This window comes from Crocodylus siamensis, chromosome 1 (genome assembly GCF_052110815.1).
Source record: "Crocodylus siamensis isolate JL-2025a chromosome 1, ASM5211081v1, whole genome shotgun sequence".
NCBI lineage: Eukaryota > Metazoa > Chordata > Crocodylia > Crocodylidae > Crocodylus > Crocodylus siamensis.
Window position 1 is genome coordinate 361,941,959 of NC_143395.1, and position 21,234 is coordinate 361,963,192.

Below are 21,234 nucleotides of genomic sequence, written 5' to 3' on the forward strand. Positions count from 1 at the left end.
AATCAAGGAGTAGGCACTGGGCAAGCTGTTGCAAATGAAAAAAGGAGTTAGAATAACAGCATTAATTTTTTAAGCTTTGCTGTTCCTATAATAAACCATTAAATTATGCTCTCCACTTAGCAATGCATTTGTAAGGCAACTAGCACCATGGTACCTCTATAATATTCTGTCATGAGATTTTGTCCACAAAGGAATAAAAAAGTGTTTCAATTCTTGCAGCTGTTTTTCTTGGTTACCTATTCTCCCCTTTCTTTCTTCCTTTTTTTTTTATAGAATTACCCAACAGCTTTTTCTTTTTGACTTTTTCTTATAAGTTCTTTATTCTATACTGATTTGGTGAGCTTCTAAGCAAAATGTATTTAGTTATTGAAACTAAGAATAGCATAAAGTCAAAACTATTTTCTCACAGCTCAAACACTGAAAATTCTAAGACTCAGAAATCAGAGGCAATCTCTTTAGAATAATGATTCTCAACTACGGTACTGTGGCATCCTGGGATGCCTTGAAATCCTGTTAAGGGTGCTGCAGGGTGCAATGAAATGTTAACTGTTAGGTGTGCAAACATGATTCATAAGATAAACTCAGAGGGCAAGTCTACATGTGCACTTTACTGCACAGCAAACTAATTTGTTGTACAGTAAAGCATCACTGTATACACGTGCATGGCAATGCAGACCAATTTATTGTGCCATTAGATAGTCCCATCAGACACAAGTACCATCTGCAGGTAGAGTAAGTTACTGTGATTTAAATATATATATAGATGGTGATATCCCGATTAGTTTACTGCTCCTCAGACTGTGCCAGAGTTTATTCAGTCTCATTAACTGCACATGTTGATATACCCAGAGATTCCAAATAACAATCCATAATGTTTAAAACATTTTTCCTTTTTGCAGTCTTTCTGAGTTCTTTGCAACAGAAAAAATGCTCTATTATTTTTCTTTAGTTGAAAAGTTAGTGAAAACTATGAGCTGGCATTTTCTGAGGGTGCCCTGGGCCTAATGAGATTGATAACTGATGCATTAGAAGGTAGAGGATATAATTATTCTAGCCCCTGAAGTCTGATCATCACCTGACAGCAAAGGGTCTATTTCAGAACGATAGCACAACAGCCTGGAGCCATGACCAGTTGTCATCACTGGAGGAATCTCCCTATCTGCTTGTCACCTATATTTGCAGATGCCACCTATGTTTATGAAATAACTGTGACCCCTTTCAGACTCTTAAGTAGTCAGATTTAAGTTTTACTTACAGACTCCGATCTTCATCAAACATTTCTCTTCTTTGTTGTTCTTCTTGCCTCCTTTTTTCTTCCAGTTTCTCAGCCTATAATATTAAAGTATCAAAAACTGAAACTTAAGATTTCATTAAATATTGTTATGAATGTTTGCTTTAAAATGCAAAAAAATGGCCAGTCTCATCTAACTTTAGTTCACCTAGGAGGTGAACTATGTAGATCAGGCTAACTTGTGCCTGATCTAACCACAGCAGCCCTAGACAGGCAGTCCCCCTCCCATCCCGCCACCCATGAACCTGTCAACTCTCCCCACTTCACAGACTTGCCAGCTTCTTCTTTCTCCCAGACCCACTAAATCCCCCACAGACCCTAATTTACTTAGACTGCATTCCTGATGTGGCTCCCCATTTCCCCAGACCCAACAACCCCTATGATCCTGCTAATCCCCCTTGTGGACCCACTGGGCCCTGATCCCCCTACTCCTCCCCCCAACCTGTCTTCACTCAGGCCCCCAATACCGGCGAATGTCCGTACAATACAATTGGCACCCAACCTACAATCGTGCTATTTAAAGCCACACGATTGAAGATCAGATCCTGGAAACTTCTGTATGTAGCCTTAAACTTCCATCTATGTTCTTACTGCAGCTCACATACTGTCCCCCAAGCAAAAGTCTACTGAAATTCTGGCACAGAAATCCCATAGTAAATTCAATACGCCACAATTAATAGTAGACCTTCAATCTAAAATTGCATACTACATTGAAAAGTCTCTAGTATGAAGCAGCCTGAGGAGAGCTGTAAAAATCAAGCAGTATAAAATTTTAAAATAAAAATCAATAATAGAACCTTGCAGCAGCAGAAAAGAAATATGCAGCTCAAATTTAATTCCAGTGAAAAGGTGTACTGCCTAGTTTTGTTCAGTGTGTCAGCTTTGTGTAAGTCCGGTGAGATGACCAGTCAAAAAGCACATATTCCAAGCACATATCAAAAGCATCAAACCTGGATTTTAATCCTGTCATATTTTGAAGTGTTTGGTATTTTACAATTCATTTTTCACACTGATGCTACAGTTTCCCTTACATATATTTTCTAATCTTCAAAGTGATGGATGTGCATTGACTAATAAAGCAATGAAGTCCAATCAGAGCTGAATTATGTTTTTAAGAAAGTAGCTAATAAGAGAGACAATTTGGAAAAAGTTGTTGAAACAAGCCATTGCAGTAGATTAATTTTTCTTCAGCCTACACCAGGTAGCAATTTAAAACCGCCATTAATAAAATGCTTTTTGAAGCAGTGAAATCGCTAAATAATAGGAAACTAACCCATGAATGTAGCTCAGTGGGAGATCTGAAGAAACAAAATGGAACTACTCTTTGAATAAGGCACCTGTTAGACCAGCTTAGCAGATTAGAATTCAATATTAATCAGTACAGTACTTAAATGAATAGAAATACTGGTGAAATTAAAAAGTAAATATATTGATGTAGATATCAGACTGGAGATCACATTGAAGTTATTTATGATTGCTGCCATTATAAAAATGAATCTAGTGCTCTTATGGCTGGGATGTAGGGGTGGGAAGGAGTATTTAAGCACAAATATCAGCTGTATTTGTGAAAACAAAATTAATGAAAACTCCCCTTCATGCCTCCATCTTAACAGTTTTCCCAACCAGTCTTACCCAACTGTTATTTGTCCTTTTCTCCAACCTAGACAAGGCCTTGCAGCAAGAATTGAAGGTTAGCAAATTTTAGTTCTGATTAATTTTACATAAAGTGGTGGTGAAATGTCTAGCTGAAGACACCCTTGAGAGATACCCTGCTTCCACCTTCCTCACAATTAAAATGGAGGGGCTATTACCTCAGCTAATATCAACTACACCAATATGACACAAGATTTTTATCTATTGATCCAGCTCTCATCAACACAAAGTCATTAGTCTCCATGCTGTACCTGGCACTAAGATAGATTGACCAGCATTGAAGGAAATCCATAAACCTTAGTTATTGCCAGAGAAACTTCAGATACCACCTATCACCAGAATGATAGTGATACTGACTCTCATTAACAAGGAAACTGGCACCTTGGCTTCCCACAGGGAGCCCTTGACAGTCCCCTTCAATAATGGATCACTGCATGAATTTTACAACCAGAAAACCTGAGAGTCCAAAGCTCCCCACCACTGCCAGGACCTTTATAGATAGTACTGGATGAAACTCCATCAGGGACAACTATATTTGTCCCCTCTATGGACAATTTTGTTTCCACAATTTTGTCTATATTATAGGATTATATTTTTTGCAAAATACAACAAGCACACACTGCAAGAAATATCAATGATTACTGGAAAATGCAGTAAGGATTCTCTAGTTATTCCACCATCCAGAATGGTACTTGGAAAAAAAGTCAAAATACAGGCCACCAGAGAAGAGATACGATGCAACAGTGCAGGCACTGATCATTGGGGCATCTGGAGTATGGAACCTGAACAATGAGCCTGCAGAGTACTTAGTCACTACATTAAATAGATGAGATGTCTCATGGTATCTGATACTATCCAATGGTCAAGGAAAATTTATGTTGAGCATGTCCAAGGCCAGTACCAGTGCAAAGACCACCCACTAGAAGAAAGAGTAAGATGATGGAATGAACCTCCTTCTTCCCTGCACTCACACTCCATGGACCTGCATTCATGCCCAATGACTGTCTATGCCTTTAAATTCCTCACACCACAGAAATTGTACACTGCATGCTGAAACCGTCGCCTTACCACATTACAACTCTTGTATCAGTGCAGTTAACATGTGCTGGGTCTTACCTCTCTTCTTATCAAAGTATGACATTGGAACTTCTTAACCCCTTTGCCCTAGGTTAATGTAGGCTGCATGACTATCTTCATGTTTTAGATCATTTCAACATATACCAGCTATGCACCCATCTAACTACCAAGACTGGGATCCTATATTCTCCTCCAACTCTACAAAGACATATAATAACCAAAATTTTAAATATTTTCTAATAAAGTTTTATTGACCCCTGCTTAGTGCATTAAGTCTGGCTTGAAATCCTTGCTTTGGACACAAGCAAAAGAGTTGGATCTTATCCCATTTCCCTTACTAGTGTCTATCAACATTACCAAAGCACTTCAAAAGAGAGCCACATACATGATTAGAGGTCAGGAAAACAGACCTTATGATGAGAGGCTGAGACCTATGGGACTCTTCAGCCGGGAAAAGCACAGACTCAGGGGTGATCTGGTGGCTGCCTGTAAGTTTATAACGGGTGCTCACCAGGATCTGGGGGAACACCTGTTCACCAAAGCGCCACAAGGGATGACAAGGTTGAATGGTCACAAACTCCTCCATGACCGTTTCAGGCTGAACTTAAGGAAGAACCTCTTTACTGTCCGAGCCCCCAATATCTGGAACAGCCTGCCATCGGAGGTGGTTCAAGAACCTACTTTGAACACCTTCAAGAGACATTTGGATGTTTATCTTGCTGCGATCCCATGACCCCAGCTAACTGGGGTCAAGCCCCCGCCCAGGCCCCTACTTGGCCCAGCCCCCCAGGGAGCCCCGCGACCGGAGCCGCGCGAACAGGCTGCGTAAACAGGCGCTTGAGTTAGTGCGGAGTTCGCGCAGGGGAGGGCGTGGGAGGGCACGAGACCCTGCCTGTGACCCCCGCCAGCCATAGCCAGCCCCAGCCGTAGCCAGCCTACGAGAGGCATGACACGGATGGGCACGCGCCACACCCCGAGGGTCCCCTCGGGCTCTGCGGCCCCTCCACTGGGCACCTCAGAGACGGCCACCCAGACGGAGCCCATGGTTCCGGGCTCCACGCAGACGGAGCCCCTGGCTCTTGGCTGCGGGGGCTGCCTGTCCCTTTTTCAGGCTCTGGGGCCCAGGAGCATGGCCCCCTCCCCTTGCAGGGTCTGCTCCCTACTGGGGTCTCTGGCGCGCCAGCTGGAGGAGTTCCAGGCCACAGTCCAGAGACTGCGTGCCATCAGGGACTGTGAGCAGGAGATAGACTCCTACTGCCAGGCCCTTCTCCCCCGGGAGCCTCAGGGGAGAGCTCCGTCTCCCTCCGCGACTAAGGAGGACTCTGGGACCTCCCGCTCTGCCCAGTCAGGGGCATGGACCAAGGTGGTCAAGGGCCCCAAGGCCCGCCGCACCAAGGCCACTGCCCCGCCAGAGCTTAGCAACAGGTTCGCACCTCTTGTAGCCCCAGCAGAGCCCACGCAGTTGCCAGCTCCCGCAGGCAACCCAGGCTCGACCACAGCTACTGGCCCCGCTCTCCCCAAGACAAAGCGTAAGGTGTTTGTTGTGGGAGACTCCATCCTGCAGGGCACTGAGGGGGCAATCTGCCGCCCCGACCCCTTAGCCCGGGAAGTCTGCTGCTTCCTGGGGGCCCGCATCCGAGACATTGTGGAGAGGATCCCGCAGCTCCTCTGGCCCACAGACCACTACCTCATGCTCCTTATTCATGTGGGCACCAATGACACGGCTCAGAGCACCCCCAGCCAGGTCATGAGGCGCTACAGGGAGTTGGGAGTGGGGCTTAGGGATCTGGGAGCTCAGGTGGTGTTTTCCTCGATCCTCCCAGTCTCGGGCTATGGGCTGAGGAGGGAGAGGAGGATCCACGCGATGAACCAAAGACTGCGGCGCTGGTGGTATCAGGAAGGCTTTGGCTTCCATGACCACAGCCCGCTCTTTGGAGAGAGAGGCAGCGAGCTGCTGGGAAGAGATGGCCTCCACCTCTCTCCCCTGGGGAGGAGGCTCTTCTCAGCCAGGCTGGCTGACCTGCTCCACCGGGCTTTAAACTAAGCCTGCTGGGGGATGGGGGGACTACTGCCCCTGCTGGCCCGCTGAACGGCCCTTGCAAAGCCAGTGGACCAAGGCACTTAAGGGGGCACTTAAGGGAGCTCACCCCTGCCCCAGCCCTGGCACAATCTGTGGGCAAGGCAAGAGCCCCCAAGGGCACACTTGCCTGCCTGTACACTAATGCCAGGAGCCTGGGCAACAAGCAGGACGAGCTCGTCCTCCTGCTCAGTGCAAAGAAATATGATGTCATTGGGATAACGGAGACCTGGTGGGACTCCACCCATGACTGGACCACGGGTATAGAGGGCTATACCCTGTACAGGAGGGATCGTGTTGACAAAAGGGGTGGGGGTGTAGCTCTCTATGTGAAGGAAAGCTACATGTCCCTGCAAGCTGATGTTGGCAACCGGCATGGACAGCTAGAGACCCTCTGGGTAAAAATTCGTGGGGAATTCGGCACAGGGGACACAACGGTGGGAGTCTACTACAGACCTCCCACTCAAAGTCCTGAGCTTGACCAGGAGTTTGCCCGGGAACTGACTGAGGCCTCTTGCTCCAGGACCTTGGTTGTCATGGGTGACTTCAATTACCTGGACATCTCGTGGGAAGATCACTCAGTTAAATCTGAGCGGGCGCAAAGCTTTCTCTCATGCGTGGATGACCTCTACCTGACTCAAGAAGTCTATGGGCCAACGAGAGGCAAAGCGCTGCTTGACCTGGTACTGGCTACGGGGGACGACCTAATCGGCGACCTAGTGATCGATGGGAAGTTGGGTGACAGCAACCACGAGCTGATCACCTTCACCATCCGCCGTAAAGCTGGCAAGTCAGTCAGCAACACAGAAGTCCTTGACTTCAGAAAAGCCGACTTTGACAAGCTCAAGAGGCTTGTCGGTCAGGCCCTCAGGGACCATGATCCCAGGGAGATGGGAGTTCAAGAAGAGTGGTTGCTTCTCAAGGAAGCGATCCTCAGTGCACAAGCTAAATCTATTCCAACATGGAGGAAAGGCAGCAAGAAGGCACAGCAGCCCCCCTGGCTCTCCAGAGACCTAGCGGACCTCCTGTGGCTAAAAAGGAAAGCCTACAAAGGATGGAGGACGGGATTCACCTCCAAGGAGGATTACTCCGCGCTGGTCCGGTCCTGCAGGGAGCAAACCAGGAAAGCCAAGGCTGCAACTGAACTCCAACTAGCTTCAGGCATCAAGGACAACAAAAAGTCCTTTTTCAGGTATGTGGGGAGCCAGAGGAAAAGCAAGGGCAATGTTGGACCCCTGCTAAACCAGATGGGGCAACTGACAACTGACGCCCAGGAAAAAGCCAACCTATTAAATAGGTACTTTGCGTCAGTCTTTCATCAGTCACACGGGATGCCCATGCCTGCTATGGGACAGGGAAATCTGGGTGAGGGGGATCCCCTACCCTCCATCAATGCTGACCTCGTGAAGGAACACCTTGAGAAGTTGGATACCTTCAAGTCAGCTGGCCCTGACAACCTGCACCCCAGGGTACTCAAGGAGCTGGCGAGCATCATAGCCCAGCCCCTGGCACGGGTCTTTGAAAACTCCTGGCGCTCTGGTGTAGTGCCCGAAGACTGGAAGAAGGCCAATGTGGTGCCGATCTTCAAGAAAGGGAGGAGAGTGGATCCGGCTAACTACAGGCCCATTAGCCTGACTTCTATCCTGGGGAAGATCTTAGAAAAGTTTATTAAGGAGGCCATCCTTGAGGGACTGGCCCAGGCTAACATTCTAAGGGACAGCCAGCACGGGTTTGTTGCGGGTAGGTCTTGTTTGAGCAATCTCATTTCCTTCTATGACCAGGTGACCTATCACCTGGACAAGGGAGAAGAGATTGATGTCATATATCTTGACTTCAAAAAAGCTTTTGATCTGGTATCCCATGATCACCTCTTGGCCAAACTGCCCAGTTGTGGCCTTGGCTCCACCACGATCCGCTGGCTGGGAAATTGGCTTCGTGGTCGGACCCAGAGGGTTGTGATTGATGGCAGTCACTCATCATGGTGCCCTGTAACCAGTGGGGTCCCTCAAGGCTCTGTCCTGGGACCCATACTGTTCAACATCTTCATTAATGATGTGGACATTGGAGTTAGGAGTGGACTGGCCAAGTTCGCCGATGACACCAAACTTTGGGGCAAAGCATCCACGCCAGAAGATAGGCGGGTGATCCAGGCTGACCTGGACAAGCTCAGCAAATGGGCAGACGAGAACCTCATGGTGTTTAACACCGAAAAATGCAAGGTTCTCCACCTTGGGAGGAAAAACCTGCAGCACCCTTATAGGCTCAGCAGTGCTACGTTGGTTAGCACTACAGAAGAAAGAGACTTGGGGGTCATCATTGACCACAAGATGAACATGAGCCTGCAATGCGATGCTGCGGCTAGTAAAGCGACCAAAATGCTGGCATGCATCCATAGATGCTTCTCGAGCAAATCCCAGGACGTCATTCTCCCCTTGTACTCAGCCTTGGTGAGGCCGCAGCTGGAGTACTGCGTCCAGTTTTGGGCTCCACAATTCAAAAAGGATGTGGAGAAGCTTGAGAAAGTCCAGAGGAGAGCCACGCGCATGATCAGAGGTCAGGAAAACAGATCTTATGATGACAGGCTGAGAGCCATGGGACTCTTTAGCCTGGAAAAGCGCAGGCTCAGGGGTGATCTGATGGCCACCTATAAGTTTATCAGGGGTGACCACCAGGATCTGGGGGAACATCTGTTCACCAGAGCGCCCCAAGGGATGACGAGGTCGAATGGTCACAAACTCCTGCAAGACCGTTTCAGGCTGGACATAAGGAAGAATTTCTTTACTGTCCGAGCCCCCAAGGTCTGGAACAGTCTGCCAGCAGAGGTGGTTCAAGCACCTACATTGAACACCTTCAAGAGTAAATTGGATGCTTATCTTGCTGGGTTCCTATGACCCCAGCTGACTTCCTGCCCTTTGGGCAGGGGGCTGGACTCGATGATCTCCCGAGGTCCCTTCCAGCCCTAGTGTCTGTGTGAAATCTGTGTGAAACTTCCTGTCCCTGGGGGAGGGGGCTGGACTTGAAGATCTTCCAAGGTCCCTTCTAGCCCTAATGTCTATGAAATGTCTACGAAAAACTGGCACTACCTTGAAGATAGGGCTAGAACTGAAACAGCTGTGGTAATGAAGGCACATATGTTGAAACACATTAGCAGAGAGGCATGAAGAAAATCTGTAAATTGCCTGGCTTTAGCTAATACTAAAACAACTTGCTCAAGCTAAAATATTCTAATAACACAACAAAATCACTGTCTACAAGGTTTTATCAGACAAAATTCCATTTTATTCTTTACATTAAAAAAAGAGTTCCTACCATGAAAAGTGGATTATATGCAAATAGCATTGTGTCATGTACTACCTTTTTACTTCAACTGTTTTCCATCGTTTTTACACTTAGCTAATTTTGAACTAGATGCTGAAGTACTAATGGAATGACTTTAAGACTAGGGGCCAGACAATGTCTGCACAAGAAGCTGGTTCTGTGAAAGACCATGGAGATCCTCCCTTCTCCTGATCAGAACCTGAAGAGGGATAGAGACAGGGACACCCTGTTCTTCCGTCCAATGGCAAAATCAGGAGAGAGGGGGGATTCTACTTTCCATCTCTGAATAAAGATTACTTTTTGCATTAATAGGAGGGAGAGGATGAAATTGAGTAATATCCCATGCAGAGGCTGTGTCCATAAATAGTAACATTGATTTATGAGGCATCATCCTTACATATCAAATTAAATGAGTTGTACATCTCAACACAGCTATCACATATTATTTTGTAGATCTTTGCGGTTCACATTTGTTGGGGAAGTAGCTTTCCAGCTGTGAAAGTTTCAGTACCCCTGCTGACAAAACTGACTAGCTATTATCTCCTTTCAAACTGTCATATGGTTTATTTTTTATTGAATGAATAATGCCTTTGATCAAAAGAAGGATGCCCATCAAACAGGAAAAAGGGCTTGTGATTTTTCAGGCAAAGACATGCACCTAGTTAATGTTCTGCAGGTGCAGTAGGCAATCAATCTAGCTTCTGGCTGGATTAGCTATCATTTGCAAAAAAAAACCCCACAAAAACTGTTCCATAGATAATCAGGGCCAAAACCTGGCCCTACTAAACTAGTCAAATTTCTGCAGAATTGGAAAGCTTGTTCCTTTCATTATTTCCCTCTCTATCCCTATGCCTCAATTTTCTTCAGCTCTGAGCAGTGATTTATTTGCAGCCAGGCTGAGGTTGCCAGGTGCAAAAAGCCAAATCAACACCTTTTGATGGCCTTGTTGAGTGCTGCAGATCTTTTCTACTAAACAACACTGGTTATTCAGTATGTTAATATGTTATTTCAATCAAAATCCCTGCTGGCTCCAAGGTCGCTACAAAAAACACAGATTAGTTCCAATTTTTTTAGAGATCCCTTTGATGCCTCTTTATAGATTTTCACTTGCTTTATAAATATAAATTTAATTCTAGTAAATAAACAAATTTGTATGGCTAAGATATTTGCCATGATACTGCATTTTCAAAAGAAACTGCTATTTAGACTTTACTGTCTACACCCCTATAAACATTTTATGCACTGTGGATTTGAAGGCAAGAAAATTTAAGAGTAGGAAAACAGAACTGCTACATCAATATCTTTTCTAGTCATAACTGTAATTATAGCAGTCTTGAAACAGTCCACTTGTCCAGTTACCATGGGCAAATAATATCTATTTAATGTGTAAATAAAGTATAATTAATTCTTGCCCTCCCTCCCCATTTTCATCCATGCTCATACTGTGCATGAGTGTTCACAACCACCTTTTAAGACTGTAGTGCCAGCTGTTTAAAGCTATCACGAGTTACTGCATGTGGGCAGTTCCCTGTCAGTGTCCACACCTCTAGCATAGTGGTTCGCAACCTTTTTCTTATTGTGTACCCCCTTCCAGATTTACCAGCTGCCCGCATAGCATACATTTTATATTTTGACCTCTTAAATGCGAATTATTATCATAATGAAAATTAAATTTTCCTTTATACAATTTCTCCCATGTACCCCCCAGAGATACCCCCGTATATGTACCACGGTTTGGGAACCCCTGCTCTACAGGGTTCTAGGCAGGGCTAAGCCCCAATAGACAGTTGTGGGATCAGGTAAAAGCCATGGTAAAAGTCAAAATAAGACGTGTTTACTGTGGGATATAAAAACAACCAATTAACACAAGAATTTCCAAAGCAGCCTTTAATCATTAGTGTTTTTAGTTTCTATGTGGGGGATTAGTCCATATAATTGCTCATCTTCATCACACAACTGTACCTCTATGAATTTCCTACTGTCAGGAGATCCCACGTCTTTATCTTATCTTCTGAACTAGTTGCTGCCTTGTCTCCAACAATAAAAAAGTATGAAAGTTCCCTCAGCTGCCATATGTTATCATCACAAAGACTAGAAGCATCTCAGAAGAAGAATCTATAGACAAGCAGTGTGTGTGAAATAAGTGGAGGATTTGGTAATGAACTCTTGTTGGTATCATGTGGGTGATGCTGAAAGAGAAGGTACAGTATTACTCTTTTTGGCTGACTTCATACAGAGGCTGTGCTAATCAAGTATTAATCTCTGAAACTGTAACATGGTTATATTAGAAGACAAAGGGGTCTGTAGCATCCATAGTTTTAGGGTGTCTTCATTCTTTGAGGAGAGGAGCGGCAAATTCAAAAGAGTTGGCAGGCTGGATTCAGATTACGGGACTTTTCTCAGGCCAGACAACCAACCTCTAAATCTGGTCCACAGCGCTTTTCCCTGAGACTGCCAGGACCTCTGCATCAGTGCTGACAACCAAAGAGTTACTCAAGCTCCGTTGCCACAGTTGCTGGAGCCACAGTGGGCACACCTACATGAGACACAACTTTGCACTAGCACAGTTTACTGTGAAGTAAGCATGTGCATCTACACATGCACATGCTTACTTCACAGTTAAACCTCCCTAATCCTGAGTTAATTTGCTACCTCAAAATGTAAGTAGCAAATTTACTTGGGGATTAATAAAAGCACTGTAGACTCATGTAGATGCCTGACCAGAAACAAAGGGCTTCACCAAAGGATCCTGGGTGGGGACTATGTTCCCCAGCCCGGGCAGCAGGTTGCTCCAAGCCCCCTGCTCCTGGATTGCAATTGAGGAGCAGAGGCTGGGGGACTCTTATCTGCCAGACTAAGCCCCACAGTCATGGGGCTCCAGCAGGAGACAGCCCCCCAGAGCCAGGAGACAGCTGTCTCCTGGCCCTGTGCTCCCAGCCAGCCCCTGAGCTAGCACCCGGGGGAGCCTGGAGCTCCCCCGGTGGTGGTAGGTGCCCATTACAGGGCTGCAGGGAATGGTGTAAATCTGCTTCTTAATCCCTGCATGTATAGATGCCTACCCAAAAACCCTTATTCCATAGTAAATGCATATGTAGATGCACCCAGTGTCAGGATATCCAGCACCCAGAGGGCAAATGCCACAATTTCAGTTACTAGTAGTGACCAAAATACACTGAATAAATTCTGTGGCAGTGTTCTTCTGGGTGCTGTCTACATTTACATTGCAACTTCAGCAGCCATAATGACACCTTCTCCTTGGCTACTGGCAGCCACAACAAAAAGTCTTGAGGACCACATGACCCACCTACATGGGATGGATTTGGTCCATGAGCTATATGTTTAACAGCTGTTTCAGGAAATAGCTGATAGACTGAGTATACAGTCAAGAGCAGGGGTTCCCAAATTGTGTTATAAATGTCTCTGGAGGTATGCAAGATATCTCTGAGGGTTACACAGGAGAAATTGTGTAATAGCGGATTTAATTTTCATTATTATAATAATTGGCATTTACAGGATCAAAATAAGATTGAAGGGGTATATGATAACAAAAAGTTTGGGAACCTCTGCTATAAAGGCCCAAGTCTTGATTCTAATCACTCTATGACCATTTTAGATGTTGGAGGTGAGACAAAGCAGCAACAAGAGGCCAGGGTGTATAGCCAGGGTGAGCAGCTTTAACTGTCCTCATTGTGGTTCATAGTACAGGGGCATGACAGGAACATGACCACTTTACAATCTAGCAGTTGTGGCTAGGAGAGAGGTTATTTGATGATCGAGTCACAGTAGTCTCCACAGCAAGCAAGTTCTTACGATCCTAAAAATGCAGCAGAAGCTCTGGACAACTACTTTGAAGATCTGCAAACCAAGAGCTTGTTACCATATAACAAGGTATACAATGCAATTATTCATGATTGAAGGAAAACAGAGGTAGGTTGAAAGGAGGATTTGCTATTTCCAAGCCAGACTTTCCATATGCAATAACATCAGTTCTGTTTTCTCTTTTATAAGTAGCCATTACATCCTGATTTGTACTATAATTTGAATGTTGTCATTTCATCTCCTAATTCCCTTAGTACTTAGTCTTTTGAAAAAAGCAGGTGGTAGCAAATGTTTCAGTCTATGTATAAGTTAAGGGCAAGTGAGAAAGCTAGTCTTTCTTCCACACCAGGGCCAAAGAAGGAGAAAAATTAGCCAAAATTTTCCAGGCTAGATACCTAAATATCTGGCAGAAGCTAAGGTTAAATTGGGAGGGTGGAAACAGGGGCTCATTTTTAATTTCAGCCCAAATGGCACAGCAGATTCAAAATGTTTCCCAGCTTTCCCACCAACACAAAGCCTTAATCTTTAACTTTCAGCAATTTATTGTTTGAAAAGTCCTACTGCTCCACTCTGTAGCAGAAACTTTACATTTTGCAGAGGGTAGTTTTTTGTCAGAAATGTTCATTTTTGTGTTCTCTGAAAAAAATCCACTCCAAAAATTCCAAATGATAAGCATTTGCATTTTTTGTTTGCATATGTTAAGTAGAAACTTGCTACAATTTAACCACTAACTTGCTTTAATGAGTCCATCATCACTGAGTATATTGGGGATATCACTATATTGCTATATGATGAACTTTGTACTTGGTTTGCTTTTTAAAAAATCTAGCAAGTTGCACAAAGAAAAGGTTGTATAGTCAAGCACTCAGAAGTTAGTGTGCCAGAATTAGAATTGCCTGTATAACTGTATTGTATTCTAATGGAGACATACAAGAGGTGCAGAGTCTTCAGTACCTCTATATAACACAATAAAGAAGGAATTCAGAGAAAAGCAACAGAGGATTATGAGATTGCAATTCAAGGAGTATACTTACACAATCTCATAACATTTTCCCACCCTGCTGCCTTGATGAACCTGGGTCATGTAGTTGAGGGGGCTACTGTCTGCATGACAAACATGTTATTTTTTGCAAAGTTGAGAAGTATTAAATGAATGAGGCTGGGAGACAGGAATAAAGGATAGTTTCAGGTGTTGGAGAGTTGGACACTGTCCTGGAAAACTGGATTCTATCCCTGCTTCTGCTTAGGAATCTAAGTGATACAAGAAAATGTCTTAAACTAAAATCTTGTTGACAGGTGGTTTCTAAGTTTTCTTTAATGTTTGTAAAATGGAGAATTATATCCCTTCAATTCACAGGGGTGGTATGAAAATAGATTCATTATTATCTGTGAAACCCAGAAACTGGAATAATAAAAGCTAATGAGGAAGTTAATGGTTGTGCTCCAGAACAAAATTTGACAAGCATGCAATAAATATGGCATAGGGTCACACATTCCACGTACTGATAACAACATGCTCATTAAGCAAGCTCTGGACATTTTGTGCACTGAATGGGGTGGAGGCCCTATGGAGAACAACGTAATCCTTACTTGTAGTTAAATATAGTAGTAGCTAATAAGCATAAAGGGGCCAAATTAAAATTGCATTAGCAACCTTCCAGCACTTGTTAAATTGACGTGCTTTACTTTTGCAACCTTAGTATTATTTTTAGCATTTCCCCCCATGTCGGTGTACAGATATATAAACTACAGTGGTTCTCTACACACCTTACATGGAACAATATTTTCAATATAGGTTTGCATCTCAAGTAATAAAGAAGTTGGAGCCATACCACCTTTTTCTTTTGTATGGCAACTTAAAAAGCAACACTAATGGTCAATTTCTGTTTCACTTTGACTCTGTGACTTCACTTTATGACTTCCTTTGACAAAGAAGGAATCAAGACAAATGGAGATGAATCATGAAGTGCAGCAATTCAGTAGATGCCCCATTGTTTGGGTATCTTTTTTATTTTTGCATATTGGGGCCCTCTTTCATTTATCATTTGTGTAGCCAGTGTTCACAACAAAGATTGTTGTGGTGGTGTTTGCTGTGATCCATACATAAAATGCCATGATGGAATCAGGTGGTTGATCTATAGGGTCTTTAATCAGGTCTTGATTCTTGACAACTTGTGAGGTCCCGTCCAGCCCCTAATGTCTATGGGAGTGTGTAGATAAAATGGGGGGCCTAAACTGAAGCAGTAGATTTTTAAAAACACTGCTGCAATTTAGAGCCAATTAAGCCCCTGTGTTATGCACACACCAGACTTACCTGCCTCTCTGTGGTGGAGCAGTCCCTGGACTGCAGTGCGGGGTTGGAGGAGCCGGTGCTTCCCTCTGCAGCAGTGGTGGACACCCCCCCAGGTGGCACCCACCCACAGGCACCCGGCTTGGGTGATCCCAGGGGGGGCACTGCAGCCATGGAGGGAAGCACTGGGCTCCTGTGCAGCTCAGGCGGGCAGGCAGGCTCTGGGGTTGGAGGCAGTGGGGGTGAGATCAGGCTTGCCACTTTTCTTGGGCAGAGCCTGCCTTCCTGGGCTACTGCCAGGCTGCCTGCAGGGCTGTGGAGGGCTGCCTGCAGGGCTGTGGAGCTGCACAGAGCCCAGTGCTATAGGGGCAGCAAACTAAAACTCCTCAGAGAAGTTTTAGTTTGCTGTACCCCAAGTCATTTAAGGCACATTATGCCACTGAATTTCCTACAGGGGCTGGAATTAATGCGCAATACACTGCTGAGGCATGCAAACACCGACACTGTTAAGCGGTGGAAAAGCATTTAGCCCAATTTAAAGTGTCTTGCACACAGGCCCCTCATTTCATCTACACATGGCCTATAGTTCTATGAATCTATGAATTGTTTTTGCTTGTAGTCCTTCATTTGTCTTGTGGGGACAATTCCAACATTTTGAGATTTTAAGGTGCTGACCTGTAAGGTTCCTAAATTGAAAGCTGTACCTTGGGAGATTTGCAGATTTACATCAATAGGCAAGTTTGAGTTTGTTATAACATCAGAGTCATAACAACAACACTCCACTCAGCACAGTCTACTTCCCTTCCACAGGCATAGCAAGCTTGCAAGCAAATGAGAACACCAAATGTCAGTCCACATTTCATCTCACGGCATATTTGAAACTTGAAGATGTAGTTTTTCATCTTATCTGGTATAAAAGTATGAGCAATGCCATGGATCTTTCCCATAGGACTCAGTGAGGTAAAGCACTGCTGTTCCAAGGAATTATTATGGTTATTCAGAAGTCTTACCTTTTCTCTTTGAATTGCTTTCTTTTTCTGGATTTCAGCTTCTTCAGCCTCTCTCTTGATTCGTGCATATTCTTCTCTCTTAAGCTATATAGAATTAAAACATCCACAGAGATGGCATTACAGCTTGTTTTTTGATAATGTATGTCTTTCAGCCCTAAGTCCTGGTCCTGATGAAAATTACATAGAAAAACAAAAACCCACTGCCTGTATCTTACTGTAATTAGACAACAATGCCATGGACTATATAATAGCTCTACCATTAATTAACAGTAAGTTACCCAAGAATCTACACTGCTGAATGACAGTTTACACAGGTCTATATATTTTATAATGGGAATAACACCTTGATCCCTCAAAGTCAGTTGTTATATTGATCGGTTCGTTAATGTTTATGCAGCATGTTGAAAAATACAGAAGAGTGCAATATACATGGCATTATTACTATCCTGGTTGCCATTTTATAAATGATCTGCAATATGATTTACTACATATTTATGGCTAAACTCCTCATTTTCTGTGTTTTCAAGCTTTCATTTGACTCCCTTCTCAAGTTTCATGCCTTTCTTTTGTCACACAGCTGAGAATTCATTTTATAGTCATAATGAAACAGTGACATGAAACAGTCTTTCCTGAATTACACTGAAATCAGATTCATTCTTCCTGACCTTTTGCTGATATTTAGATTGCATGAAGTTGATTTGTTGTTTTTGTCTTACTTCAGCCTCTGATATTCTTCCACCTAAAAATATAAATTACATTTTATATGTTAAAATATTTTAAACTCACAAGGTTTATCATTAAAGACACCATAATACAATAATTTAAATTATGCAAAAATAGGACCATTTTTATATTTATAACTGTTTAACATTAATTTATAGCTAAAAAGGTCTTTTTGACCATTTTGTACTGCTTCTACCAGCCCGGGTCTTATACAATACTGATAAATATCTCAAGTCCTGAGAGTTCATCATTTTATTTGGGTGATATTCTACCATCTAATAACATCTTGTCTTATAGATGAGTTTTCAGATGTTCAGCCCAGGTTTTCCTTTTGCTCAGTCAAAGTTATATATTAGCTTGGTCAAACAGCATCCATTTTATCTAGAAGTTTGTCACTGAGATTTTTCACTAGCTTTGTGTGAGCATTAACAAGGCATGCAAATCATTTAATACAAAACAGTTCTCTCCTTGTTAACAAAGGAGAAAAATCTCTATAATGAAATGCAATCAAAAGTTCAGTCAAGCTACCCTCATACAGCTCAGTAGAAGCAGGAGTTGTTTCCAGAGGTCTGGGCTTTTCAGTACCAATATCCAGCCTCAGGCTACGTAAAGCTTTGAGGACAGAGCACAGATCAGAAGCCCAACAGAACTTTACTCCTGCTGTACTATGAGAGAAGCAAAATAACTCATTTAATCCAATTGTTCTCAATTCTTCTTTTCCCTATCGAGTCCTCTATTTAGGAAAAGCAAACTTTTCTCCCCTAGTTCCTGTTTAGACACGTTAAGTATATATGAATTGTAATCCCATAATTATCTGTTGCTTTTCTCTGAATTTCATCTTTTCTATGGGCATGTCTACATGAGATGGCTACTGCACAGTTGTTACTGTGCAGTCATTTAGTACTTGCATAATAACCAAGCACTAAATGACTGAGCAGTAACCGGAATTACTGCACAGTAGTGTCCCAGCACAGTTGCCTGGTAATGTTTACTGAGGAGTAGTTCATTACTACTATGCAGTAGTGTTGCATCACTGTTCATGCCGGGCAACGCTACTGTGCAGTAGTAATGTGCTGCTACACAGTAAGCATCTCATCTAGATACACCCTGTGTGTCTACACAGAGGTATTCAGGCCTTCATGCAATATTCCAGAAGTAGTTGCCTATAAAACACTAACACAACCATTACCCCCCTAGTAGGGGTAGAGATGCTAAGTCTCTGAAACTAGAAGGAGATATAAATGCATTCAATTCCCAGCAAAAACTCAAGGTGGTTTACAATAAAAGACAGACAGAAGAAAAGAATACAGTGTGAAATAAAAGCACCTTAAGCAATATCCCAGCTTGGCTTGCTCAAATAGGAAAGTCTTCCAGTGAGGTCCAGGCCTCAGTGTTGGGGTCCTCAAAAGGGAGGGAATTCCAAAGCTGACGAGTAACTACTGAGAAACATCTCCCAAGTGATTTTATCAAGCAGTACTTCTGATGGTACTAGAAGTACAGGGATAGCAAACCCATGGCACATGTGGCACAGCTGCTTTGTTTACTTAGCACACAGCAGATCTGGCAGGGAGAATTATATCCCTCCCTGGCAGGGAGTACTTCTCAGATAAGGCAATGAAGAAGGAACGGGGCAGAGGGATGAAACTGGTACAGTAGCCAAAAAGGTTGGTCCTCACTGTAGTGGAAGGTTGCTCTTAGCAGATCTTAGTGATTTTGATGGAGCACAAGGGAGAGGTTGGTCCCTTAGGGCCCAAGCTGTTTAGGTCTTTTTAGTCAAAACCAGCAACTTGAAAACTATTGGGAGCCAGTGCAGACTCTGAACCACTGAAGTTATGTGCTCCTACAGACCTATCCCCATCTGAAGGCAGGCCACTACATTCTGCACCAGCTGCAGCTTCCAAGAGGTCATCAAGAGCTGCCCCAAATAGAGCACGCTGCAGTAGTCTAAACTCAAGGTTACAAAAGCATTGATGATGATGGCCAGCTCCAAGTCCCAAAAGAAACACACTCCTGGCCACTGCCATCATCTGAAATTCTATGTGCAACAGAGCATCCACAAGCACACCAAGGCTGCAAACTTGAGTCAGAAGGGGAGGCTGAACTCTATCAATGATGGATGTCCCAAACCCCCATCCTTGCTCCCATGCCTCCTCCCCCATCTCCCTACAAGCCAAGCAGTGTGCCCACCAGCACTACCACCTCTGTCTTGTCTGGATTCAGTTTCAGCTGGTTTACCCACTTCCAGCTGCCAACTGCAGTCAGGCCCTGGGAAAAGATCAAAACAGTTGGGCCTGGGGTAGATGAAAGAAAGTGATAGAATTAGGTGTCATCAGCATACTGATGAGATCTCATGCCAAATCTCTGCATTTTCTCACCCAGTATATTCATATACACATTAAACAAAAGAGGTGACAAGATGGAGCCATGGAGAATTCCACAGGAAGGATCCCAGGAGGGACAAGGAGCACTTGCCAAGTCACATAAAAGCTTTATCAGCCTGTCATGGTTTTCAGGAGTCAGAGCAGCAGTCAGACTAAATTGTCCTCAGCTGGCTCCTTGCTTGCATGGATGTGGCTGCCTGTTTATGCACTGTAGCCCTGTCAGTGCCTAGGATGCTCCAGGAAGATAGAGGACAGGTTCCTCTCTGTTTAGCTTTGGGCTACTGACTCAATGTTCTTCATTTCCCAGTTCCTAGTTTCCTTAGGTCCTGCTTAGGTCCTACTTAGGTCCCACCTTCTTTAGGTCCTGCTTCTTTGTTCCAAGTGTCTTAGGGCCTGATGATTTGTTCCTGGTTCCCTGTGCACTGGATCCTGCATCCTGGCTTCACCCTGGTCCCTGCTGACTCTCTGTTCCAGACTCTAGCCTTGAGCCTTTGTGTTCCAGACTGCCTTGCTGTGTCCTTGACTCTTTGTGCTCAAGACCCCATTCCAGACCCTTATTGTTTGACACCCATCTCCTAGTTTGTGACCTAGTTTGGCTATCATCTACATCCCAGCTCAGTGCAGGTATGGCTGCCTGCTCTATACTCCCTGCTAGTGACTGTAGTCTGGATCCCTGCTTCATATTCCTTATGCCCTTTGACTTGTGGATCTATCCAGGTTAACTACCTACAGACTTCACCCTCTTGACCCCCCTGTTCCTGCACCACTAGCTAATTGGGACCCTTGGTTCCCTTATCTTGCCTGCTTCTGATCTCCTGGATTATGACTGTCACATACATCCTGATGTATCCCTGGCAATGGTGAACTCTATCAATGGCTACTCAATGGTGCCCAATGGTGGCCACTATCTTGGGCACAGTTTCCTTTGTTCATCCAAGCAAAAATCATTGACCAATCCCACAAGTTCAGAGTGTGCTATACTCAGAATGAAAACCAACCTGACAAGTGACCAGGAATCCAGTCACATCCAGATGTATCTGGAGCTGTCAGAAAACCACCCATTCAAAAACCTTCCTCTAAAAAGGGAGCTTGGAAACAGGATAGATGCCTAGGTAGTCAATGTCAAGAAACTGTTTCTTGACTAGAGGCTGGACAATTTCAGATTTAAGAATGTTGGCACCTTACTCTCTTGGACAAAAGTATTAATAACCCTGCCAGCAATGGCGTTAGTCTATGGAGATACGTTCATACATAGGAATTTGAGAGACTCAAAAGCACACAAGCCAACATATTTATTGCATGTGAAAAGTAGTTGTCACATGAATGACCTACATAAACAGTTTTTTCCTCACTCTGAACATTTTACTGTTCTCTAACCATATTTCTAGCTTCTCTTGAGCCTTTTGTACAGGCAACCCCTGCTTAGTGCTCTTAATTGGTTCCTGAAAAACAGAGCATTAAGTGAAACAAGCATTAAGTGAAACCAAAAGTATTTGACAACCCAAGTTGGTGACACAATTGTTCTTAATGACCCAAGATGGTGACTGCAAGTGTTATAATGAAACTTGCTGAGTGTTAAGTGAAATCAGGTATCA

The 21,234-nt window shown here is 44.1% G+C and overlaps 1 protein-coding gene across 1 annotated transcript in view; it reads right to left on the reverse strand.

The window, feature by feature from the left end:
• The window catches only part of EPSTI1 (epithelial stromal interaction 1), a 105,339-nt gene that overhangs the window by 53,178 nt on the left and 30,927 nt on the right, over nucleotides 1-21,234 (reverse strand). The window contains exons 4-6 of the mRNA XM_090025217.1: nucleotides 17,201-17,274; nucleotides 16,536-16,619; nucleotides 1,256-1,329 (exon numbers count right to left, since the gene is read on the reverse strand). Of these exons, the coding sequence (XP_089881343.1) occupies nucleotides 1,256-1,329; nucleotides 16,536-16,619; nucleotides 17,201-17,274 (232 nt within the window). The remainder of the gene's footprint in view (nucleotides 1-1,255; nucleotides 1,330-16,535; nucleotides 16,620-17,200; nucleotides 17,275-21,234) is intronic.